The sequence below is a fragment of the Taeniopygia guttata genome, chromosome 8 (genome assembly GCF_048771995.1).
Source record: "Taeniopygia guttata chromosome 8, bTaeGut7.mat, whole genome shotgun sequence".
Taxonomy (NCBI): Eukaryota; Metazoa; Chordata; class Aves; order Passeriformes; family Estrildidae; genus Taeniopygia; species Taeniopygia guttata.
In genome coordinates, this window is record NC_133033.1 from 11,785,637 (window position 1) to 11,811,897 (window position 26,261).

At 38.5% G+C, this 26,261-nt stretch overlaps 2 protein-coding genes across 36 annotated transcripts in view; one reads left to right on the forward strand and one right to left on the reverse strand.

Moving 5' to 3' along the window:
• Positions 1 to 614: 614 nt before the first annotated feature.
• Positions 615 to 21,752, forward strand: NEXN (nexilin F-actin binding protein). Of its 17 annotated transcripts, none has more exons than XM_030279519.4 (14): positions 615 to 722; positions 7,718 to 7,799; positions 8,857 to 9,048; positions 9,187 to 9,268; positions 9,355 to 9,503; positions 10,851 to 10,892; positions 11,991 to 12,185; positions 12,265 to 12,438; positions 14,670 to 14,855; positions 17,197 to 17,397; positions 18,688 to 18,909; positions 20,054 to 20,239; positions 20,808 to 21,165; positions 21,271 to 21,752. In XM_030279519.4, the coding sequence occupies exons 2-14, from the start codon at positions 7,773 to 7,775 to the stop codon at positions 21,282 to 21,284; spliced, it is 2,028 nt and encodes a 675-aa protein (XP_030135379.1). In that variant the 5' UTR covers positions 615 to 722; positions 7,718 to 7,772; the 3' UTR covers positions 21,285 to 21,752. The 17 variants fall into 17 exon arrangements, with proteins under 17 accessions (XP_030135379.1, XP_072788801.1, XP_072788797.1 ...); XM_072932696.1 differs by lacking the exon at positions 615 to 722 and adding an exon at positions 1,029 to 1,245 and having other exon boundaries at positions 7,722 to 7,799; XM_030279514.3 differs by lacking the exon at positions 615 to 722 and adding an exon at positions 1,031 to 1,245 and having other exon boundaries at positions 7,722 to 7,799; positions 17,200 to 17,397.
• FUBP1 (far upstream element binding protein 1) overlaps positions 8,186 to 26,261 on the reverse strand; it is a 36,616-nt gene continuing 18,540 nt past the window's right edge. For 4 of the 19 annotated variants that reach the window (XM_072932708.1, XM_072932705.1, XM_072932712.1 and 1 more), the window contains 2 exons: positions 25,072 to 25,119; positions 12,787 to 14,144 (listed from right to left, as the gene is read on the reverse strand). In XM_072932708.1, coding sequence (XP_072788809.1) covers positions 14,127 to 14,144; positions 25,072 to 25,119 — 66 coding nt within the window. In that variant the 3' untranslated portion in view covers positions 12,787 to 14,126. Of the gene's footprint in view, positions 8,978 to 12,786; positions 14,145 to 22,548; positions 26,075 to 26,261 lie in introns of those variants that run through there. The other 15 variants (XR_012057105.1, XR_012057113.1, XM_072932707.1 and 12 more) reach the window with 13 other exon arrangements.

Sequence of the window (26,261 nt, forward strand, 5' to 3'; positions counted from 1 at the left end):
TTCCAATTGTGAATTAAGACCTCCTTTATGGAGTGATATAAATAATGAAATAGAGGACATAAAGAGTCTAACCCCTACAGCTGTAGAAGGGTGCTTTGAACTGCCCAGATTTGTTGTATGTGTTGCATGTTATGTGTTCATCTGCTCAAAGCGGGTGGGTTCCTGGCAGTCAGAAGCCCGACTCGACTCCTGTGCTTCAGTACGAGGGTGGCACTGGGGAAAAGTGCCTGCTCTGTCCTTCACAAGGCAAATGCCTTTTGTGTTCTAGCTTTGATAGCCGCTGTTCAGATCTGCACAGCCTAAGATCATGTGGTTATTGTCCTAATAGTGATAACCCAGCTGAAAGTTAGGCTCCAGTCCGGCAGACACAATACAAGAGAGATAGCAAGAAGAAAGTTCTGCACTGGAAACCTTGCGGCTGAACACGTAGGAAAAATGTCATCTTCAAGCAGGAAAAGGAATGCATTCAGATGTAATAAAATCACGTTTCTGCCTCTGCTTTGTAAAGTTCCCAGCGACAGGCGTTGCTTTGAGCCACCGCGCTCTGCCTCTCGCAGTCTGGCACTCGGGAGATTCCTCCCCGCTGTCACATTACTATTATTAGTTGTTCGCTCCGCATGTGCCATTAACCGACCCGGCTCCGGACCGCCGTAGGTATAAAACCCGCGGGCCGGCAGAGCGGGCGCAGCGGAGCGCGCCCTACATGCGGGGCCGGGGCTGCGGTGAGTGGGGCTGCCCCGGGGCTGCCCCGCGGGTACCGGGCCGGGAAAAGCCGCGGTGCTCGGGGCGGTGCGGGCAGGGCGAAAGCGGGCGGCGGGTCCCGGTGCGTCCCGCCGGCCCGGAGCCCCCGCCCGCTGCCCTGCGGCAGGGCCGGCGCGGCCGGGGACGCGCAGCGGAGCGGCGGCCTCGCCGGCCCGGTTATTTATAGCTCGGTGCTGCTTCCAGCCCAAAATTAGCCTGTTGGCCGGGCTGCTGCCCGCGGGAGGGGGGCTGGCTGGCTGCGCCCCCCGCGCGGCCGACGAGGGGCCGGGCGCGGCGCGCCGAGCCGCAGGGCCGGGGCCGGGCCGGGCCGGGCCGGGCCAGCTGCCGCGGCGCGGGGCTCGCCTGGAATGCGGGCGCCGGGCGCGCGTCGCGACTTTTATGGAAAGTTGCAGCGGCGGAGCGGCGGCCGCAGCCAAGGGACGCTCGGCAGCGCAGCCCGCCCGCCGCCGGAGCGCCCCGAGCCGCAGCGCGGGCAGCGCACAGGTAAGAGCGGCTCCGCCGCCGCGGGGCTCAGCGCGGCTCGGCTGCCCCCGCTCCGCTCCGCTCCGCTCCCCGCCGCCCGCAGCCGGCCCCGCTGCCCCGGCGTGCGGCGGGCCCGGAGCTGCCTGCCCGGCCGGCTGCCCGCGGCGAGAGCCGCCCCGCTCCGCTCCGCTCCGCTCCGCCGGCGGCCGGCCCGAGCCCAGCCCGCAGGGCTGCGGGGCAGCCGCGCTGAGCCCCGCGGCGGCGGCGGGAGCGCCCGGCCGGGGCAGCGCCCGGAGCGGCCGCAGCCGTGCGGGGCCCGGGGCGCGCGGGGCCGGCGGGCGCGCCCGCGGCCGTTTAACCGGAGGCGCTGCCCCGCACCGGGCGCTGCCCCGCACCGGGCGCTGCCCGCCCGGCCCTGAGGCGGCCCGGGGGACGCGGAGCCCGGGAGGGCCGTCCCGCCCCGCCGTGAGGGACCCGCGGTGAGTGATGTGCGGTTCATAAAAGTTAGCTGAAATCCCGTAAATTCCCGGTTTTCAGAAGCCGCTACGCGCAGAGTTCAGTTTTGTTGGTGCGGTCTTCAGCAGCGCGGCGCACTGAATGCGTCCGTTGGTTCTGCTTCACTCTGAGTGATGGCTGTAAAAGAGTGGCTCGGAAGAAAATATTTGGCTTCTGTGACAGCTTACAGATTAGTTAGTATCACGTTTGTTTTAGGTAAATAAGGGCTTCTTTTAAGCCAACAAATATTGAAAAAAGCATGTTTAAGGTAGAATTTCAAAAATTAATCAGCAAATTGTTGCATGGTAGAAAACACAGTACTCTTAACCTTAGATCCCAGGTCTTAAGAGACGTTAGATCTCCTAGAAAATTGTCCAATGAAATGAAATGATGAATTATAATTAGTCCTATAGAAGGGCCAAGTGTATTAATTAAGGAGCATGCAGAAGTATGAGACTATGACTGGTATATGTAGGAAGCACAGTCTGGTGAAATATAAGAGCTGGGTAAATAGCTGAAGACATTAGTAAGGAATACTTTGTCTGACTGCATTTGGAATGTATTCGATGAGTGTTTTCACACTGAAAGAAGCCAGGCGAGCATTGGTGTGGTTATTGATCTTTGCAACTCCTTTCAGGAGAACCAGTGTCGTGGTCAGGCTGGCAGTGGGGAAAGCTCTGGCACTGGGGGAATGGTGCAGGAGGCAATGGAAGTGACCCTCGCTGTGCACTGAAGGCAGCTGTACCTGCTCAGGTGAAGGTGGTACACATGATGCAGCTTTTTACAGGCATCAACAGCACCAGCGGGGTAGGGCTGCTCAAGGAGAAGCAGCAGCATGCCTCTAGGAAGCCCTGGAAACCTCTCCTTTGGGGCAGAGGCAGAGCTCAGGCCATGGCCACTGTGGGTGACCACCCTGCTTCAGTCTGAGCTGGCCAAGAGCACTTCTGAGAAGAGGCAGAAAGGCTGTGTCCTGTTAGCAGGGAAGATACAAATTGCAATAGCACCTCGTGGCCAGCATTTGTGTTACCTTGATCCCTGAAGTCCTGTCATTGAAGTCAAAAAGCACATGGTTCATCTTGACACAGCGGGGAATGAAGGAACTGTGGCATGGGGCAAAATATCCTGGTTTGTCTCTTGGGAACCTCAATCCACAATTTACTGCCGCTTCCATTAGGATCAGCAGATACCATGGAACATGAAATCATGGGCCAGAAGATCCCAGCAGGACTTCCCCATTACCAGGGCAGTCTCTGAACCCCTACTATGTTTGCTCTGGAGCCAGAATAGTAGAAGAGAGTAAGGAATCGACAGACCTGTTGTACAGAGAAGGGTGATCCCATTTTTTAAACAGCTGGGCTGAATGGCATTGTTGCATAAGGAGTGTTTATAGCTGTATAAAACATAGGCATCCTTTATAATATGTATGTTTTTATAAATAACACCCTATCTGCAAGGAGTATTCTACAACAAAATAAGACTCTCAATAAATGTTGAAGTGTGATAAATTTAAAGATTGAGGAAAAGATTGTGTATGAAAAATTATCTAGGTCACTTGTTGGTAAGTATTCTGGTCTTCAATTATGAAGGCTTAATGAAGGAAATACAAGTGAGTGGAAGTAGTTCTGCATTTTGTATTTATACAAAATGAGAAGTTTAGACAGCTGGTATTAATTGTTATAACTCACTGGCTTCAGTGGAATTGATGGTTGATGCCAGCTCAGGATCTTCTCCTAAGCATGATAATTTTAGTGCCTACTTCAGTATCTGTAATTTGGTACAACAACTGGTGGTGTCATTCCAGAGCAGTTATGGGCAGGACACAAATGATGACCATTTCCCCTCCTCTGCCCACTTCTGTTTGACATTTTATTAAATATTTCAGTGCTGCAGACTGTGTTTGCCTCTGCTTGGTGCTCTGGCTGCAAGCAGTGAGTTTTCAGCTCTCACAGTTTGGTTTTCTTATATAATGGAGACTTCCCTGCAAGTAGATCACAAAGAGGAGGCAGATGGCAAACGTAACTTAGACCGTGCCATGAAGGGCTTATTTATAACTCACAGCACCCAGCAGGAGATCAGGAGGCCCTCTGAAAGGAGAAATCACAGAGGAACTGAACCTTTTTTAAAAGTCCTGACTTCATACTCCTATTGTAAATAGTGATGTTCAGTTCAGGGAAATGCTGGTATTTTTTGGGTTGCATGTGACGATGTCTATCATGCCACTGAAAAACAAGAATTTTTTAAAAGAAAGTGAATTTTATTATTTATGGGAAGGCTTTTTATTTTTTAATCTGGTTAAAGCTGCACAACTTTTTTGGTTTTTTTCTTTTTTTTTTTCTTTTTTTTTTTTTTTTTTTTTATCAATTGAGGACTATGACCTGCTTTCAGAAATGGAAATTAATTAAATTTAAGGAGATAGATTTTGGGACTTGTGAGCCATCAAATTTTCTGTGTCCTCTTAATGGTTTTCTTTTTTGACTTTTTTTGCCCAAAGTAAGATTTTAGGGAGGCTGCATGAAAAGTTGAAAAAGTGCTATGATCATAACAGGTCAAGGCATATCTGAACTGATTGCTTGTCCATTTACAGTAAATGAGTAAGATGTTTGAAAGCAGTAATTTATTTTTTACAGAACATTTCTAATCTGTTGTCTGGTTTTCTATACATTATTGCTTTTGTATTAAATTTTTACTTGAATTCTCTGCATTACAACCAGTCAAGTGGCATTTTCTCTATTTTCCAATTCCAGAGTTAGGACCATTGATCACTGGATGCAGGTTAAATTTTTCTCGAGGAGCAGACCTTTCAAAGGGACCCTGCAGTCTGGTAATTTCAGTATAAAACTCATAACACCAGACTAACTTTATCAAAGATATGCCATTTAATTGTAGGAAAGATAGATGTAGAGAGAAAAAAAACAATTACAGTATTTTCAGGTGCATGCTGGGGTGATGAGACTGGGTCAGCAAAGGGTAAAAAGCTGAACTTATTTTTTGACCATGGTTATATCCAAAGTTATCATCTGGGATTTTTTTTTTTTGAGTGGGAAGCTTCAATGAGGAGCCCTTACAGCTTCTGCTGCGGTATGTTGATCTTGGAAAAGAAAAGATGAGACTGAATATTAAGATTGGACAGCATCATAATAGGAGAAAGAGTTTCTGAAGTAAGCAACTAAACAGGCAGCTTGTGTTGCCTCAAAAAATAAGAATTGCTTTTATTAGATGAACTCTGGGAAAATACAAAACAAGAATATGTATATATAAATGGCCAATTTAATATAACTAGTTCATCTCAAAATGGAATTAGTAGGTCAAGGTTTCTTGGGTTGGAAAATCTATCACTGCATACTTCTGCAAAGCTTTTGGCAGATGAGGAAGGCACTGTTCTTCCATGATTTGTAGGTGTCAGGGTTTCCTTGTGTAGCCACTTGGGCTTTCTCAGCACCAGTTCATTGACTGGGACCCTCTCCTGATGGTGAGGCAGATACAAAGCAGCTTCTGTCTGCAGTGGTTGCTCCTGAAGCCATGGTCACTGCCTCACAGACCCAACCCAAAACTCAAGGAGTGCTTCTTGTTTTCTTCAATATTTTAATTGTCTCTATTGGAAATCACTCACCTGCCCTGAGGGGTGCCTGAGGCAGGGTCCAGCTGCTCATCCTGCTCAAGGTTTAATGGCCATGGAGAGGGATGGAAGTGCACACATGGGTGGTATCATGTTTAGCAGTGTGCTGGTGCTTTGTATCAATATCTTTTAGCATCAGAAGTGGAGGTAGGATGACTTGCAGGGACAAAATGCCTTAGAGCCAGCTGGCTAACCTTCAAACATATTAGAGTTATTGATGCCAATGAACTGGAAAGTTGCCTAAAGTAATAGCAGATATGGCAGTATTCCAAATGGCAGAAACATATCTACCATCTTGAAGGCCCACAACCTGTTGGACCGGCACTATTTTGGAAATTCAGACAGCAGGAATTTGCAAAGAAACTTTCTTCCAACATTTGCATTTCTAAGGAAAATTTCAGACTTTTTAATCCCACTGTCAATAAGTTCAGGTAATTGAAAGGTTCAAGACAAAGTCTTGAGTCAGGAACGTCATCTTCTTCTTACAATTAATTGCACATGAAAACCCAGACTTTGGAATAGTCAGTTTTCAAATGACTGTAAGATGAAGCTCTATCCATGGAGTACATTTCTATGGTCAAGATTAGTGGTAACCTCACCTTGAGGTGTCGAGGTGAGATGGAATTTCGTGTGACAGATTATCTTTGAGTCTTCTCTGCTACAGCCCCATGTGAAGGGTAAAAGGTCTCTATGTCCCAGGTTACTTCAGTGCAAGGATTGCACCAATTTATGACTTTCCTTTGTTTTCTGATGGGTTCCTGCAGTAAACCTTTGGGTCAGCTGCTGTATGTCAAGTACAAGGCTGAAGGTGGCCAGCCCCAGGTGGGGAAGGAACCTTTAAAAGAGCAGAGTAGCAAAAGAAGAGAACAAAGAACTTTCTCTAAGACCTGCTTATAGAAATAAGGAAGTTAAAAGATTTGAAGCGGTTTTAAAGTTATACTGATCACAGTGGGGATTTTGCTTACATGCATAGAAGTCAGTTAAAGCTTACAGAGATGTGCAAATCCTGCACAATGTACAAATGCATGGTAAAGCCTACAGGGACCCTGAGGCTACAGAATGCTGATGCAATTATCTGCCTTTCTAGACCCCAAAGAATTCCAACATGCTATTGCTGACCTGAAACAAACTCAATAGGAACTGCCACTTAGTGATTATATGTTCATATGTTCACAAGTGAGAAACTGAAATGCCTTGGATTCCTATTAGTCTACAAATGAAGGTGTGGTGTGACTTTCTGTACCAACTGGCTGAAAGGGAACACCAAAGTGCTCTCCAGAACATCTCTATTGAAGCCAAATTTGAAGAGTTTAGAATTTGTAAATCAGGGCAAGCGTTGGTAGCTAAATGCTTTTGTTTTGTATGTTGTGACTGCTTTCATTGGGAAAAACATCCCAAGATCTCCAAGAATCCCATTCCATCTGTGTAGCTACAGCAGTGCCAGTGAGCACTGGTGATGTTGGTGTACTTTTGAAGAGTTGACATGAAAACAACTCTCATTATTAATTATTTTAAAAAGTACATAAATATTTCTGTGTTTCTAATCTGTTTGCAATTAACACTTAGAGAATTTGAAAAATAAGAGCTTAACTTTCCGTATCATGAAAATCCCTGACTTCAGCTCCTCTAAACCACAAGTGAGAAGTCCCTTCCAGTGGTAAGCTGCTTTTCCAGTATTTTTGCTTAAAATCTTTGAGCCCCTTATTTGCACCCTGAGTTGGCTCCTGAATTTTTAGGCTTTCTGGGGACACAGAGGATCAATACAATCCAGGCAGCAGTAGCACTGGAGTCACATCATGATTTCCTTCCTCCCACGAGCTCTGATAGACCTGAAGCTGAAGAGAAAAAGAGAAAGCGCCTTTCTGTTAGCTTCCTAGTATACAGTGTACTTTAACATTTCTAACAATTTTCTTCTAAAACATACTATGTCGTTTCCAGAACACAACGAAATTATACAAATGCTTTATCTGTATGTGGCTTACCTCTCCCATTTCACAGTTTTTAACTGAGAAAGTTTTTACCGGCGCTCCCAGCTCGGGCCGGGGACGCTCCTCGGGCTGCCGCGAGCACCGGGAGCAGCGGTTTGGCAACGAGCAGCAAGGGGCAGCCAGAGTTCGGCTCCGAGTTGTTTTTTTAAATGGAAATTAGAACCCAATACCTAGGACTATATAGAGGAGTTATGAGCATGAATAGTGAATCATAAGCTTGTTCTTTTAATTACTGTGGCACACTTAGAACCTATTCATGTCTTCAAAAGCCCCAGCGGACCAAGTGAAATTGTGATACATCCACTTCAGCCTATGCAAACTTATTTACAGGAAGATGGTTAAAGCATCATTTAAAAGGAAAAGAAAGGAATGTAACTACAACTGTTTCTTTCAGGTAGAAACTGAAAGCCATCTTAAACATACCAGGTGCAGAGCACAATACAGCAACCATGAATGACATTGCACAGAAAACTGAGGTATGTACCCATTTTAAAGTAATCAAGGCAATGTAATAATTTACAACTGATGCTTGCAAAAGTAATAATTACAAATAATTGTAAAAGACAATTATACTGGAAGTCTGCTGGTATTGCCATTATTTTTAGACAATGAAAGGGGATTTGTTAAGTAGCTTAAGATTTGATGGAATCTGAATTATGTTCTTATTAGAAAAACATGAAGGAGGAGGGTGAAATATGAAGACGGTTTAAATGTTGGTGGCAAAATTCTGGGCAACATTTACATCTGATGCTAAAATGTAAATATACTATGCTACTTCAAATATTTCCTCTTCTACGTAGATTTACTGAGTAGCAGGAACAAAAACTTCTGGTGTAGGTGGAAAAATACAAAACACAGCATGTTTTTAAGCAAGCTTTCTCAGTATTACTTTATTGAGAGCATTCCTGTTGTCATCACTATAAAAAGAAAAAAACTTCACAGTAGTTCTGAAAGTGGGAACCTTTGGTGTTTGGACACCCACAGATTAATCACTGGCAAAGAAGTGTCCATCTGTATCTGCATCAGAGCCCCGGTGGTCCAGTGATCTTTGCACTTTGTAACATAAAATCTATGGGTGCCTGTTTTTTCCTAGATATTGAAAAAGAAAGCATATTGCAAGTTTTAAATTAAGAAATACTATTATGTATTTAAAAACTATAGGTGGCTGTTGAAGTGTTGCAGAAGAACTCTCATATACATTGTATTATGTATCTATGTCTTTGTATCTCTTTTAAATATTCGGGGTGGAGAGTCTCTTTGGTGATTGTTTAAGATTGAAAACAATAGAAATCTGCAAATAATTTAATAGTTTAATATAATGCTGCATGCTGTTTTGGATTTTTTAATATTTATACTATTTATGAACAAATATAATGATACTTAACTGATGATGGCTCGTGGCACAAAGTTTATCTCAGTTATACTTCTGCTTTATGTTCTTACATTCTTTCTAATCCAATCTGTCAGAATATTTCTGTCCATCTGTTTCAACTTTCTTTTTCTTATCTTCATTTCTTCTATATCTTCACCAAGATTCTGCTTTCTTCATCTAAACCCGTCCAAAAGTCCTATGTGCCCAAGCTTCACAAGGGTGATGTAAAGGATAAATTTGAAGCTATGCAGAAAGCAAGGGAAGAAAGAAATCAAAGGCGATCTAGAGATGAAAAGCAAAGAAGAAAAGAACAATATGTTAGAGAGAGAGAATGGAACAGGAGAAAGCAGGAGGTTATTTTCTTTGTTAATATTTTGTGTTACAATATTTAATATTTTATCTGAAAATCTATTCACATTATTTGAAGACAATAATACTGGGATTTCATTTAAGTTATAAAGACAGTCTACTTTCTGTGTTTCACCAACTAGATGAAAGAACTGCTTGGATCTGATGAAGATGATGACACCAAACTATCTAAAACAGAAAAGGGTTATGTTCCAAAGCTCATAGGTAAGAGAGGCCTGACTTTGAAGGCGACAGAATTCCACAGGTAAGTGTTAGATGGAACTCCTGAGCTGAGCATTTCATGTCCACAGGAACCGTTAAAGGCAAGTTTGCAGAAATGGAGAAGCAAAGGCAAGAAGAAGAAAGAAAAAGAACAGAAGAAGAAAGAAAGCGCAGAATTGAACAAGATATGATTGAGAAAAGAAAAATTCAAAGAGAACTGGCAAAAAAGGCACAGGAGGTATGTTCATCTGATCACAACAGTCAGGATGTAATTGTAAAAAATAAACACTAAACATTTTGTATTGATCAGAAAGATTTGATCTTAAGATTTCTCATAGTAGAGATTTACATGGGAGATGCTCAGTGGGGTGGAAGTGAAATATCATGTTCAGTCTTCATTTCTTTACAGTAACAATTTTCTTGTAAGCTCCAGAGTTGCAGACGAAATGGGCAGGCATAAACCTGGTAGGAACCAGGCACAAATTTTGGTGTCATATGCATATAAGTTTGCTAAACTAATTTGAAAATGTTTCTTGTATTTTATCAACTCTTAATTTAGACGATCTGGCCTTGTAAGTTAGTGAATAGAGCTCAGTGATACATGAAGAAAGAAACAGTAAGAAGCAAGAAATAGTAAGAAAACATTAGTGGCAGGTAAAAATGAGACAACACTAATGCAGTAAAAATAATGAATCATGAAGACCAGGTCATGTTTTATTTCTTTGCCAGTTTGTGAATCATCATTGCATGCATATATGTGTACATATATATATGCATAAAATATATGAACAGACTCCAATTTTATTGATGCCAATAAAGCAAATTCTGTCTTTTGTAAAATTTTGTGAAGGGATATCAAACTTAATTCCTTTTGCAGTTTTCTTCAGTGCTGCAAATACTGCAGTGAGAGTAAACATTTAAATGAGAGACTAAAAACATATACAAATTTCTATTTAACCAAATCATAGTAATACTTCATTTAGTTTTTAATTTGTTGTAAGAAATGAAAAGCAGTGCCAGAGGAGAAGTCAGTTTTTCAACAGTCTTTTCTACTAGAACTTCTTACATTGTTAAAACCTTGCTTTTAATTTGTATTGTATTTAGTATATATTAAATCTACCCTGCAAGTAAGAAATGTAGAATTTTAAAAAGTACGTCAGTTTTAGGCCATAACTCAGGCGCAGCATAGGAAGTAAGCACAGCATTAGGCTTTTTTCGGGAGCTGAGGGAAGACAATGTCACTTGAATCAAAAATGATCAATGACTTCAGGTTTTTTTTTTTTTTAAATTTATATGATTCTGGAATGTTTAAATGAAGAATAGACATCTCAAGTACTGTTCTTGGTTCAGCACTGTGTTGAGAATGCTTTAGCAGACTTTGTGTGGGATGTTTTATGTCTTGTTGACTCTTCCTTGACAAGCTGACCTATCTGAAGTATTCCAACAGAGCCTCAGTCATTACCACCTCTGTGAATTTATGTGCTACATACATATCACTGATACAAATAGAATTTCCAGTTCTATGTTTGCAACTCTAAGGCAAAGAGCCAAATTAATGTAATCATATGAAATTCTCATTTAATAGATTGATGACTTTAACAATACGGGAACTGAATCAGCAGCTGAGGTAATCAGATTTTCTTTAAAGAAATGTTCACCTACAGTTTTATTCACTTTTGTTTTATTATTGTAATTTGGGTTGGGGAAACTTAGAAAACAGCACAGAAATACTGAATTAAAGTTCAACCAAGGAGCTAACACATTTTTAACGTATATGGAACTATCTCTACCTGAAGACAACATACTGAAGTCTGAAACAGAGCCTGCACTATGAATATTTTGTGGTTAGTTAAAAACACCTAAAATGTAAATATTCAAAGCCACAGAATTATTTTGTATATACTGGGAATGATTCTTTTAAGTCCTCTGACTCTGCAAAGAATTATCTTAAAAGCTCTTTGCCTTAAACTTGAAATTAAAGGGGAATTCTGACAATATGCAGACGTTTGAACACCTCACTCAGTTAACTTTGTTATTTTTTTTTACTAATCTACCATACGGGTTTTTGATTTTAAGTCTTGCAAATAAATGTTTCATTTCTAAAAGCAGGTCCAAAGGTCCTACTGTCTTTCACTAACACAAGAAAATCACACTCCTACTACAGTTTTGGAAAGAAAAAACTAAACCTGCAAATTCATCAGTTTTAACTTATTTGATAGGAGGGAAAAATATGGGTAAATTATATTTTGGCAAATAAGTTGTAAAAATAGAGTTGAAGCAACAACATCCTTCAAGAAACAATTACTGTACCTGACAAATTACATAACAGAAATTACAAATTACATAATTCTGTGTTATGTTATTGACTTATTCTAGCTGCAATTTACTATCATTTACATAATAAATATAAAACTGGAAGTAGAGTGTGGTTACAATTGTTGTGTGTTCAAAATGACACCTGTTCTTTTCCAAACCTTGAGTTTTTATGGCTAACAGTTAATGAAAAGCTATAAAGAAATTAGGGTGTTTTCCAGCTGTTAGGTTTAAAATATAATTCAGTTCTTGATACTCTTCAGATATTAGAAGAAAACAAATGACTTTATTCAATACAAGTAAATCTTTTGGAAGTTTTGGTGCACCCAGGTTAAAACAGCAAGTTCATTAAGAAATGAGTCTACCTAGAAGTCAAGTTTCATGAAAATGTAATAAATATATTTTTGGACAGGAAGGGGATGATTCACTGCTAGTTACAGTAGTGCCTGTAAAAAGCACCAGGACATCTGGGAAGACGAAAATAATCCCTGAGAACACAGGAAAGGAGACAGCAGAACAAAGAAAGACACACGATGAAGAAATGAAGCCAAAAGATGAGGAACAAAACCAACTCCTTAAGGAACCCAAGTGCCTTTCATTTGTCCAGGTAAACCAGTAATCAAAAAATACCTATATAATAGATATTTATTCCCTTAAGATACAACTGTTTCATTTTCCTTACACAGGGTGAAAATGAAAACAGTGAAACTCAAGAGCCTCTGTCTCCTGGTAAGCTGAAAGTCACATTTGAAGAACTGGAAAGACAAAGACAGGAGAATCAAAGGCGGCAAGCAGAGGAAGAAGCAAGGCAACGTTTGGAAGAGGAAAAACGTGCCTTTGAAGAAGCCAGGCAGAGAATGGTAAGCACATGTTTTGTTCATGTTGGTAACAATTTGCACATTCTTTCCTATATGTGATTCTTCTCTTATTCCTTATCTTTATGTCAAGCTGTTAAGAGTCTGGAAATGAGTTTTTGAAAGACATTTTTGACCTTTGCTCTCAGTAACCACACTGGCGTAATACTTTAGACATTCTTTTAGTAAACCAAAAAATAACAGGTGTTTTGATTTTGCCAGCAACTTGATTTTGTCTACACTTTGTAGTACCTTAAACTGTAAGCTTCAAGATGAGTAGCTGTTTTCTTCTGAAGTAATGCTGCAGATGGTTCAGTAACTGTTTTTTGATGCAAAAATTCCATAGTAACAAAATGCTGTTTCTTATCCTCATATTTATTTGTAAATGTGATAAGAAATATACATCAATTCCAACTCTTGTGAAGAAAGGTAAAAAAAAAAGATCAGCTCTTTTTTACATACTGATGTAAACAACAACATACTATAAATTACTAGAGGAAGTCCCCTAAATTGTCAGAAATGCAGCCCACAGATCCTGTTTAATATGACTTGGAAAACTGCCTCCATACGTTTTCTTTATCATAAGAGAGAGTTAGATCAGCTATAAATAGAGCTCATTGTAGTTTGTTCTTTGATCATACTGAAGGAATCATACAATTAGTATTAACCTAAGATAACCAGATAGATGAGTTCTGTATTTTCTTATTTTTATTTGAATACTTCTCCCCTGTATAGTCATGATCACTATGACCTTCTTAATTCACATACAAACAAGATTAACAAGAAATGAGATTTTAATCTTGTATAAAAACTTGGAAAACATTATTAATAGGAACTTGCTAGCTTTAACAGAGTATAATTATGCATGAACAGTCTTGGAAAAACAGTTCTAGATCACTATTTTGATTACATTTCAAAAACATTCACGACATTTATATTCTACAGAAACAAACTTAAAATCAACAATACAGAACTTCTAGAAAGCTGAAACACATAAATTCCCAACTGGTCCATATTGAGAGAGTTCTAGGTTTAGGCAGATACCCAAATTGTAGTTTACTTTTTCATCTTCACCTCCAATAAATGACTGTTGTTTCACACCAATGGCCTTGTCATTATTACAATAATGCAGGTTTTTTTTTTTTGTTTGTGGCAAGGGATTCTAGTAAAGGAGAAGAGACTGAAGGAAAGTGAACTCCATTAAGTCACTTAGGTGCTCTAACTGAAGATTAGTTCACATCTCCCTTCCTTATGCTTATGCATTTATTTATCAAGTAACATGAAAAAATTTACAAATTCTCCACATCAAAATAAATTTTTTAACATGAAGCTGTACTTGCTGGCCAGTGGTTGTCAAAATTTGAAGTAAACATTTTTCTTAAGAATTCAGCAGTTAATTTCCTTAAATTCTTCAAATTTTTTCCCTTATGAATTTGAAATAAAGACTTCTCTAATTCCCTTAATGGGCTACCCCACATACCAGTCCCAGGGCTGGTCACAGTATAGAGATCTGGATTATCAGTACTCTGACAGCTCCCAGTCCACTTCCTCCATGAAGAGATAAAAGTACTCTGGGATGTCCTCTGAAAGGGGTTCTTGATTGCAGCTTACAAACCACAGGCTTCTTTTAGCACATAAGTGTTCACTGGAGAGAAGCTATAGCGAGGAGATCAGAGTATCTCAATTCCTTTTCTTCAGTGATGATTAAATGTCTAAAAAGAAAAGAAACAAAAATCTCAGTCTGGAGTAATAGCAAAATGCTAACTGATTCAGTTTTGCTATAAGACTCTACAGCATTTCGTTAAGTGATGCACTGATGGAAGCAATTTCTATACAAACAAAAAGATTTGATGGTATAAACATCTATGAAAATAATGTAAATAAAGAGAATAGAGAGTGATTTACAGTAAATGACCCAACAATGAGACCATAAAATATGTACTTAACTGTTCAGCCTCTTCCTGGTTACACATTGTTCTTTGAATTACACACTCAACACATTTTTAAAAATTGCAAAAGCTATGTATAGAATACTGAAAATTTCTTATCTCGCTCCCCTGGCTAGAACAAAGATTAAAATGTTTCTCACAGGAACCTAAGCCTTGATGCATTTTTTTCCCCCAAGGAGAAAACAGTACTATAAAAGATCAGAAAGGAATGGAATATTTATTTTCTATAAAGAATATCTTTTGTTTGGCTAAGTGCTTTCTATGTTTTCCTCTCCCTATTCTCTTAAGATAAATGAAGCTGGAGATGAAGACTCTGAAAATGCTGTTAAGGAATTCCGCCCTGGTAAACTCAGACTCAGTTTTGAGGAGATAGAAAGACAGAGGAGAGAAGAGGAAAAGAGGAAAGCAGAAGAGGATGCACGACGACGCATAGAAGAGGAGAAAAGAGCATTTGCTGAAGCAAGGAAGAACATGGTATGGCATTTTGGTTTAGCAGAAATTTAATTTTTACCTAAATCCCAATATAGAAACTCTGGGAAAAACTTTTAGATAAAGTTAGGAATACATACTCCAACTCCTTCATTAATAAGTCCACCTTACTATTTATTGTAAGGTAATGGGATAAACTAGTCAAATTAATTTACCAAAAATGATCAGAGAACAATCCCTCCTCACAGCCATCCTAGAGAGGATTTCAGATAATTTAGTCAAAACCAAGTATCATATCCAGTGGGTAACATTACACTAGATGCAACATACTTGGGAAGCAAAATGTTTCCACAAGGAGGGTTTGTTGTTTAGGGTTTTTTTGGGAAGTGCAATTTCTTTTATAGTTCCAAGTTTATTCCCCTACCTCTACAGGGTGTACACCAGTCATCTCTTACTCCTAAAGCACAATTAATGGTACAGTAGAAAAATGCTCATTGCAAGTATGAATCTTCCAGTCATCTGTGGCTCTTCAGGGAGAAAAAACTAAAAGGCTGAACTCTGCTACTTGATGTTTTTAATGCTTGTTACGAGAAAAACAAAAAATAACTTCTGGTGCTTACCATTAGAATACTTTGTAATACTATCTTCCCTTGACAAACACAGATCACAGATTTCTGTCATATGCCAGGACTTCTAAAATTTGATTTAGGATTACACTGGAGACAAATTTTCAGGGGCTTAGGACTAACATACACTACCTGAAAGCACAGAAAGATGTCTGATTTCTGAAGTTGGCAACTACTATTAAAAAAAAAAAAAAAAAAAAAAAAAAAAGTGGCCACAGAGCTTTTAACTGTGGTTTTCATACTTATTCCAACCACTTCAAGATTCAGCAAGCTTTTTTTGGGTATAAGCCAGTTACTTATTGGTGGATATCAGAAAATACAGCATCAAATTACACAAATATAAACGAGTGAAATAGTGTTTGTTTCAAAAGGGAGGGCAGGATCTGCCAGTCTAGAACTGAGGAATAACCCAGGCATCTGGTAACATCTTCCTACATCCTCTGTGGCTGAATTGGGAAAGGCCAACTGCATCCCCAATAAAATTTCTTAATCACTCAAAGCAATACTTGGTAGAGAAATGAAAACTTTGTATGAATACTGATACTGCCAGCAGGGCTCCCTCTGCCTGGAAATTGGGCCAAACACCTGTGCTGAAAGACTACCTAGAGAAGCTACTATGTGAATTTTTATTTGATACTGTACTGAAAAATAGTTTTGGTCTGTATCTCCAGAGAAAGAAAATAGAGCTGAAATAGAAGAAAGAAAGAAAATAGAGCTTAAAGTCACTTAAAAAACCCTCAATCCAACAAAAGAATGCTACTGGAAACTTCTGCTACTACAGTTTTTACGAAAAGGCAGTAGAGAAACTAAAGGAACTAAAGGAAGCACAGAATGTATGCGCTCTTGCTTCTGGTTTTTCCTTTCTTGAGAATCTCTTTTTTTGGCCTCAGTGTAGCAAGAACCTGAACTCAAGTGTCCAGGCAAGAAAAATCTCCCTGATACACAGGGTGTAATCCATCACATGCAGCACAGAGGCTGTGACTGCTCTACTTGCAAACAACAAAAGTGGTCTTTAACTAAAAAAATTACTGAAATATATTTTCAGCATTTATGCACTTGAAAGTTCTCTGTTAAGTAGCATCCTGAATATGAATACTACATTTTCTCCTACAAACCAAATATAACTCTCTGTGTTCCTTATTCCCCACAGCTACAAAACGTAGCAGCAACGAAGATACATCCCAAAATGTTTAAAAATATAATAGTCCTCTCTTTCAAACACAGTAAAAATGAATGTTAAATTGTTATTCCAGGAACTTTTTAGTGTTCATTCATTTTAATTTAGTTTTGGAAGTGGCAGAAATGGTAGTGTTGTAGCTGGAAAACACAAATGCCACCTCCTTTTGGATCTTCCTTTTTCACATTTCCTTGTGCTATTTCCATGCTCCCCAGCATCAGTGTCATCACTTTACACTGAAGCAGTTGTCTTTCACCCCCACCAATCTTTTTCTGGTAGAGACTGCAAAAAAACCCCTGATCTAGACTAGCACAAAAAAAACCCAAACAAACAAACAAACAAAAAAAACCACCCCAAAACAAAACACCTAATCTTCATTATAGAAGTTGTGTTGTAACTAAAGTTAAATACAACCCCCCAAAGTACTCCCTCCCACACCACTAGAGGAATGTCCACATTGGCTCAGTGCACCTGTCTGTGCTGGGGCAGATGTGACAAAGTAGTCACTTATCTTTATATACCAGAAGTGTCTGAACAATGCTGTGATTTCATCACAGATATAATTATTGCTCTGAATTTCAAGCAGGTGCTGGATGATGAATCACCAGAGATGTTTAAAACCTTTTCTCAAGAATCTCTCATACCTGGTAAACTGGAAATTAATTTTGAGGAGTTGCTGAGACAAAAAATGGAAGAAGAAAAGAGGCGCACAGAAGAAGAGCGTAGGCAAAAGTTGGAAATGGAAAGGCAAGAATTTCAACAGCTGAGACAAGAAATGGGAGAGGTTTGTACATCAAACTATATGTTAAGCATGCTCTGAATAAAATGTGTCACTTCATTACTAAAATTTTAAGACTGGAAAGAAAAATTTCTCTGAAAGAAGTTTTAAGTTAATACATTCAACATTACATGAAAGGAAAGAAAAATAGAAAACCTTATTTGTAAAACGTTTTATATAATGACATTCTAAAATCACTAATCTACCAGGAAAATGTGTTTATCCACTGCAACTTCTGAAGAAAGTACAGTTACAAATTTGTAATTTGGTTTTGCATAATTTCTGAAAATGCTAGACTATAACTAAAATGATGAGATAATATTTATGCTCTTGGAAGAACAGAAATATCTAGTTCCCAAAAGACAATACAAAAATAGAAGTAAAAAAGGGCAAAATTCTTGTTTTTCCTTAGAGAAATACTGTGCTACCTAATGAGAAAAATACAGTGGGCTCGACTTTTTTCTAACTGGTGTTTAAAGGGTTTGAAGACTGGCACAGCTGATTTTAAAAATCACACACAACATCTGCTTTACATCCCTAATGTTTAAAACACCACATTGATGAAGTTCACACACAGTGTGGCTGTGGGTGGCAATTGTGTATTATTCCCTTTTGAATGTTACAGAACAACATTAATTTATTATTTTATTATTTTTGTTGCAAAGCTCGAGCAAGTAAAGGCTCTAGCTTATGATGTTCTCAACTCATCCTGGGGAAGCAGGGAGAGACAGGGACATCCAGCTAAAATGCATGTACATTTGTACAATCAGTCAGAGGCCATAAAGTAGGGAGAAAAAGATCAGTAATTACAGCTTCCCATGTGGTTTGACTACAGGATCCACAACTGCCCTTTCTTTTTCAGCTATGACATCTTGAAATGTCATTTACTTTTCCATTTAATTAGAAAAAGATAAAAAAGGCAGTATTTTATTTTTAACAAAACAGGTGTATTTTAGATTTAGAATATGATACTTCATATCATACTGCAAGCCAAGTAGAGGTGAATTTTGGACTCCAGGTGAGTTTGTATTGGTCTGTGTCTGGTTTCCTGAACCCATGAAGGGCAGTTTATTGACAGCAACCCTTGAACAGATGGCATATTCACTTGAGATATGACACAAATGCATTCATCATAAGGTAACAAGGAAAAAAAAAAAATACAGGGGAAAGGTCTCTGCACTGATTTCAAATAACTAACAGAACTGTAATGTACTGAATTACACCATCTGGGGGAGAATAGGTAGTAAAAATAATGAGGGCATTTTCCATCTTACATATTCTGTAATTTCTGAACAGCTGGAAGAAGAGTCTGAAACGTTTGAGTTAAGCAAAGAGTATGAAGAATTGCTAAAGCTAAAAAGAAGTGGTTCTATTCAGGCAAAGAACTTAAAAAGCAAGTTTGAGAAAATAGGACAATTGTCTCAAGAAGAAATACAGAAGAAGATTGAAGAAGAGCGAGCAAAGAGAAGAGCAATGGATGAAGAAATAAGAGAAAGGGAAGCTGAAAAATTCCAAGAGGTAAGTTGCATTCTGTGTATGTTAATGATCTACTTAACCAGCACACTAATGATCCAGGAGTGGACAATGCTGCTGCTTTCATCAAATTTTGCTGTTTCCAAAATTATGTTTTCTGTTCTTTCCTGTTCCCTCTCTTGGATGCTTAAGGATATCACACCTCAGCATCCCTTAAGAAACAACACCAGTTTATTACTGGTGCTTTGATCAAGCAGAGTTCTGCTTTTCTGTTCAAAGTCCTACCGTTCAGCATTTTAACCTTAAACCTGTCAGTCTGAGGGCTTAAAACATATCTGAGAGTTATCTATTAATCATCACTTGAACTGCTTCTCCTTCTGAACTATTCATTCTCCTCTACATGAATTGAATAAAAAATTCAATTACCAAATCCAAACAATACCATTGAAGATCAAGTCTGTGTCATGCACACTCACCCCTCAGGGTAGAGCAGAAGAGGGTGCTTACTATTCTGTACTTCAGACCAGAACCTTCAGTTTTTCAGAGGGGAAACCCCAAGAAATGAAGCTATCAGTGACAAAATTGTCTGTAATCCATAAGCTTAGTGAACTTCTGTGATGAAATGTAAAACTTTAACTAAGTTTTAGTAGTAGTACTAAGTTACTAAGTTTTTTTGTAGTACAAAGTTTTAAACTAAGTTTTAGTAGTAGTATTTGTACTACTAAGCCTGATCTGAGCTTCATTCTGGCTCTTCTCCACAGGAGTAACTTCAGCTTCACTGCAAAGCCCGTCCTATTAGTGAGCTTTTAATTTAATGACTGACACACATTGTTTTCATAATGTCAACAGTTGTAAGTGTTAAACCCATGCTAACATCATGGCAAAATACTGCAGTCACTGAGGATTTACAACTGCCAAGAAGCACTCAACTTCTATAGGAACAGAAGTTCAGGAATATTTTTTACATACAATTTTTGAAATAACTTTTGCAAAAATCTTGTCCTATCCTTGGATGAACTATTACAAGACTTGCCCTACACGCAAATAAACCTCTGAAAAAATCCAGGTCTCTGTGTGGCTCTGCTCAGTTAAAAAAAACCTCTGGGAACACAAAACTAATTTTACTATCATATATATGTCTAAAGCAAAAATAATAGTTAAGCTGTGTTTTTAATTATTATTTCCCAAGGATGATGACGTAGATGTGATACCAGCCAAGAAATCTGAGGCTCCATTTACTCACAAAGTAAACATGAAGGCTCGTTTTGAGCAAATGGCAAGAGCCAGAGAAGAAGAAGAGCAGAGGAGGATTGAGGAACAGAAATTACTACGCATGCAGTTTGAACAAAAAGAAATTGATGCAGCATTACAGAAGGTATAAATTGCAAAATAATATTCTCCAGTTGTGTCATTTAACTTAGCTTCTAATCACCACTGTAGGCAACACTACCAGATAGAAAAGGAATATTTTACTTCTTTTAGCAGGTGCTAGGAATTGCTGAAATAATACAAAATTGCTTTTGGTGTTTGCACATACTCTCCAAGGAATCAAAGAATGGTTTGGGTTGAAGGGACCTTAAAATCATCTAGTTCTGACTCCCCTGATGTAGGCAGGGACACCTCCCATTAGAGCAGGCTGCTCAAAGCTACATCCAATCTCAACACTTGGAATAGAGTACCAGAGACACTGCAGAAGACACCCCATGAATAGTCTGAAAATGGAATTGACATTCATGCCTGTATCTTACACCAACATTCCAGCCTCATTAAAATGCATTTTACTGCCTGTGGCATACCCAGATTGGATACATTGTTATGTATTAAGGACAGCTGTGGAATTTCCTCTTCTCAGAAACACAGTAACGTGTAATCAAACATGCATCACTACCAGTCATAGTGCTATTGCCACTTTAAATGTTTTAAATCAACTTATTTTAAAACAGAAAAGGGAAGAGGAAGAAGAAGAAGAAGGAAGCATTATTAATGGTTCTACTTGTGAAGATGAGGATCAAGCTCGATCTGGAGCTCCCTGGTTCAAGAAGTCACTGAAAAACACATCAGTTGTTGATGGAGAGCCAGTGAGATTTACAGTTAAAATTACTGGAGAACCAAAACCTGAAGTTACATGGTGGTTTGAAGGGGAAATGTTACAGGACTCTGAGGACTATCAATATATTGAAAGAGGAGAAACCTACTGCCTTTACTTGCCAGAAACCTTCCCAGAAGATGAAGGGGAATACATGTGTAAAGCAGTCAACAACAGAGGCTCAGCTGCTAGCACCTGTATTCTCACCATTGAAAGTAAGAGCTAGCATTTTCATTTGCTTGTATCTCAGTCTTCTTGCACCTTTCCTGTTACGAAAATCTAACTTCCTGTCTCTCTTTACTCTTTTTTCTGTTTTCTAGCTGATGACTACTAATGCTCTACTTTAGCTGGAATCTTTCTTCCCCTCAACTTTCTTACTGCATCATCTCTTTCTCTGATGGGGCCAACTAAAGAAAGCAAGGATGTGCATTAATTTGTCATTCCTGCATCAGATAAGAATATACCCTTCAAATTGTGAGAATTCCCTATTCAATGCAAAAACTAGCATCAAAAGCTAAAAATTTAAAAATCAATCTATGAAAGATCAACTGAAGGAAAAGGCTGAATTATCATAGTGCTCCAGCATTTGAAGACCAATTCTTGCATAACAATAAAGCTGAATACACGATATGGAACATGTGTAGTAGTGTTAATCAATTGGTGTATCCTGCATGAGCACTGAGTATTTAAGCTGTTTTACTTTATCCCAGAGGCACTGAACTGGCAAAGGAAATACTTACTGATGATTTTCCAAAACCCAAGTGTACTATTTTTAAAGAATAAAGGATGACGTAACTGCTCACCATTGTTTCAAGCAGAATAACTTATTTTGTTTTGAAATGGGCTTGCATTGAAAATGTTCTGCTCTGATCAACCTGTGCAGCTGATAATCTCAAATAAAAACAATCTCCTTTAGGTTTGTAGTAGTCTTCAAAGGACCAGCACTTGCTTGTAAAACTCATGATTGTTTTTCATTGATTAAATGACACAGAAACGGGTGGTAACATCTATGATTGGCTCATATTTGAAGCTGGTAAAAAAAAAAAGCTTTAAGAAAAATATTTTCATGAAGGGCCTATTTTCTCACTCTTAACACAGTAAGTTCACTGCCACATCTATAAACATTTTCTTAAGGCTACTGTACTGCTTTTCTCTAAGACCTCCTGACATCAACATTCATGTCACTCTGCTAACATCCATCTGAACCACTGAGATGAAGCTTCAGGAGGAGTAACTTTACATAAAAAGGTCACCTTTTAAAGTACTTGTGTATAGGCCTTGACATAAGGGCAAGGTAAGCTGCAGGAAATTAAATTTATGCAGTCATTTCAACAAGGAATTTTCCTGTGGCTAAATCTGACTTGTAGCAGGTAACTGTACAAAGAAAGCACTCTTCGGCCTCATTAAAAAATGGTAACAAGCTGCATGGTGTTTTGAATTAGTATTTACCCTAATAACCACATAAACATTTTACTTCATTTTTGTGGGTCATGTTCATTCACAGAAGTACAGGTTCCTACAATAATTTTACTCTGAAGCTGTTACTTCAAACTAACAAAGGCAGGGATAGGAGTATAAAAAAGACAAAAACATTGCTATTATTATTCATCAGTTTACATTTATTGAGAAAAACCATACAAAAACCATTATACAGTTAAGTGTACCCATATTACATACAATGTCAATGCAAGCTCAAAACCACAGTTTTGTAAAGCATTCAATTTACCTCAAGTCCAAGCTGCATCTCCCTAAGACACTGTTCCCATCACAGTTGCCTTTTAAAGCCAATCTTCTGTTTACACACGGGTAGTTTCTGCAGAGAACACTTTTCTCAGGACGAAAAGGCATTTCACATGCACGCAAGAGAAATATTTGTGCATACACAAGAGTTTCATAAGCTATTACTAGGGAAGAGGGAATCCTGTCAATTGTATGCTTTCTGAAAAGCCCAGTCCTCCCTTCCTCCCCCCACTTCCAGAAAAAAAGCAAAATGGAAAAGCTTTCAGCATGCAATGGAAAACTTAAGAATTACTTTGGAAAAGAAACAGGGAGAAACAGTTTCTACCATCCAATAAAATATCACTAGTATAAAGATGAAATATTTCAAGATAGGCTGTGCAAGTGAATTGTGATCCTGTCTGCCTGACAAGTGAAACAGATGACTTATAATTAAGCCACGCTAGAGAGTATCCACCTGGTATTTTATTCAGTGTCCTAATAAAGTATAGGCTGCAGAAAGTGATATGAACATTCTTTTCCTACTTGGAACATTATGCTTGCTTTTAAAACTTTTCTTACTCTTCACATTCATTGTGGGACACTAAGCAGTGATGGGTGGGGTAAGCAGGAAACATTTCAAGACACCTTTTGGACAAGTTAATTGCATTTCTAAACAAGTCCAGTTATCTTTTTAGCTACTGGGGTAACTCCAATAATCTACTGCTGTCCCAGGACCTCCGAGTTTGGAGACAAGAGTTGAAAAAGAACAGGAACACTATGCTCTGCACAAACCAGCACACCCGTAAGCCCTGCAGTGAGAAAGCTGGAAGCCAATACACTCAAATGCTACACAGAAGAACATCTCACCTTCCACACACTAGAACATCCCAATACACTGGCTTTTTCTTCTCTATCTCCTCCCACAGGCTAAATTAGCAACTGAAAGACTGTTCAAGATATTTCAGGAGTAACAGTTGAAGGAAAAAGTACCATGTAAAAAGGAAGTGAACAAATGACTCACCCCCACACTAAATCCACAGTATCAAAATCCAAATGGTACACACCTACCCTCTTCTCACGTCAAAAATGAAGTTACACGTTTAACTACACATGAAATACTTAGTGGCTTGAGAAACTGAAGCACAACTATTAATTCAGGTCAAAAATTAGCTTGACTGTTCAGAAAAATATAAAGTAAAATAGATGGTTTATATTATTAAATCACAGCTTAAAAACTTTAACAGATTATGGAACATTAATGGTCAAACAAAGAATACTTTAAAGAATGAAAAGTGATCAAAACAAAAATTATACCCTATATCATTATGTATGGGATACATTTCAAATCTGTTATGCTTTTGCCAATTTTACCTTCCACATGGAGCCCTTCTATGGTCCATGCTCATCGGCTCACCAATGGCATACACTCAAAGGATTCCTCTTTACTGGTAGTAACTATCTCAGGACCTGATTCTATGAGCTATGATTTGGTGCTTGCAGCATCTTCAGCACTGTGTGTGAAAATGAAGGCAGTATTTTTGAATATTTTTCTTTGATGTACAAATAAGCAGGACTTTTGAAAGAGGAGCAGTACATTTCATAACCAGAATAATGAACAAAAAAACCAAACAGATGCTGCTTTATGTTAAGCTAAAAAAACCAACAACAAAAGCTCAGAATAAAGACCTGTACCAGACCATCTGTAAGACATTTAACATTTTATACTATCAAAATATTCAGCAATTCAGTTTAAAATATCAAGAAACAGGATACACTGACTGCTATAGCAATATAATATTATTTGCCGTACTGTTAACTGGTGCTCATGCTTTTGCAGTTAAAACATACTCATCTCAAACTCCAAAATCTCTTTTCCTACCATGTCAAGTATGAATAAGCAAATTCCACTAACACACTATAACTGTAAGACAAGTTATCAAGTTCAGTGATAACAACAAGACGTCATTCTTTACATTTAGGTCTTACGGATTAAGTGTGAATAGTGCCCTCTTATTAAAAAAAAAAATCTGTGAAGGCTGTTGACATTTCTAACCAAAGCAATTCCTGCACATTTTAAAGGTTTTGATTCTTTAATTGCAACAATTATCTATTTGGGTAAAATAACAAAAATTACTTATTCTGTTTAAGTTCAATTACTGCAATCTAATAATCTTTCCTAAAAAAAAAAAAAAAAAAGGCAAAAAGAAAAAAATACATATTGACCTAGAAATATAAACAGTTGTTTAAAAACTTAAGATTTTCCGTTCAAATGGAACCGTGAGTAACAATGCATTTGGGGAAGCAGCAGATTGCTTTTCAATACACAACCACAAAGATCTCACAGGGACAACATTAATGTACTGAAATATATTAATTTATATACTTCCTTAGGTTGTGCTTACCTGTTGCTTTTTTGCAGCAGAACCTAAGGTGGAAGGTCTGGGAAGGCACTGTGAAGTATAAATAATTGCACTGTTTGCAATTAATAAAGATTTTATACCTTAAATGAATCAAAATCAACAGCCTCCATTTTGTGAATGATAAAGAATCCAGTGAATTTAATTTTGCTCAGTTTAGTACATAATAAATGCACCATTCTGTAAGGTTATCTACAAAATACCATGCAAACTACCTGAACAATTAAACTTAATACCCTATTCTAAAGATAGCAATACTGTCCTAGCCTTCTTCAAGCTACCAGCAAATTCCTAGTTTTAAAAGGGATAAAAATAATTCCTTCTATTTCTACAGCACAATACATACATTGCTGATTACCTGAAAAAACTACTTCAGTTTTCAAGCCTTAACTTTTACTTCTCTGTGCAGCCACCCTAAAAAATTTATACTCAAAGCAACAACATGGTGTTCCAAAAATTAAAGCAATTAACAGTTATAGATTTAAAACATACCTACATCACTACATATCCACAAACTATCTGGAGACAAAGACAACTCTGCCTAACAAGTGGTTCCAAAGACTTCAATGTTATGATATGCACACTTTAAAACACTGAATGACAGCTGTCTCATGAGTACTAATGAAAGAAACTCTTACTCAGATAAACAGAAACATGATTTTCTTTAGCTATTGCTAAAAGTTTCAGAAATACTTACCCACAAAACTCAGATTATGTGTATGTATATATAAGCAAACCTATGTTTCTGAATTAAGAAGCAATTATGATTTCCTAAGATACCAGCACTGTATTCCAACATAATATCACACAAGTACAGCATTTGCATTATGTGGAACATTGACAAAAAGATACTGTTGCAGTTCATCAATTTGTCATTCTGATGTACTTACAGTGCAATGCTCCTTGAAGGAACAATCAAGGATGATACACAGCACAGTCCTCCTCACCCCTATAGAGCTAGTTCTATACTGGCTGGATCAAACCTGCACTTCAACAGACAATGGCAAGACAGACTGTAGTGCATGTAGTCTAATATATGCAAAGAGCCAATAAATATGCAAAGAGCAAACATATGATTTCAAGAGAATCAGCTTTTTAGTATGAGCATTAGAGCAATAAGAAGTTTCAAGTATATATAAAAAAATAATCAGTTGATTCAAATACTTGAATATTTA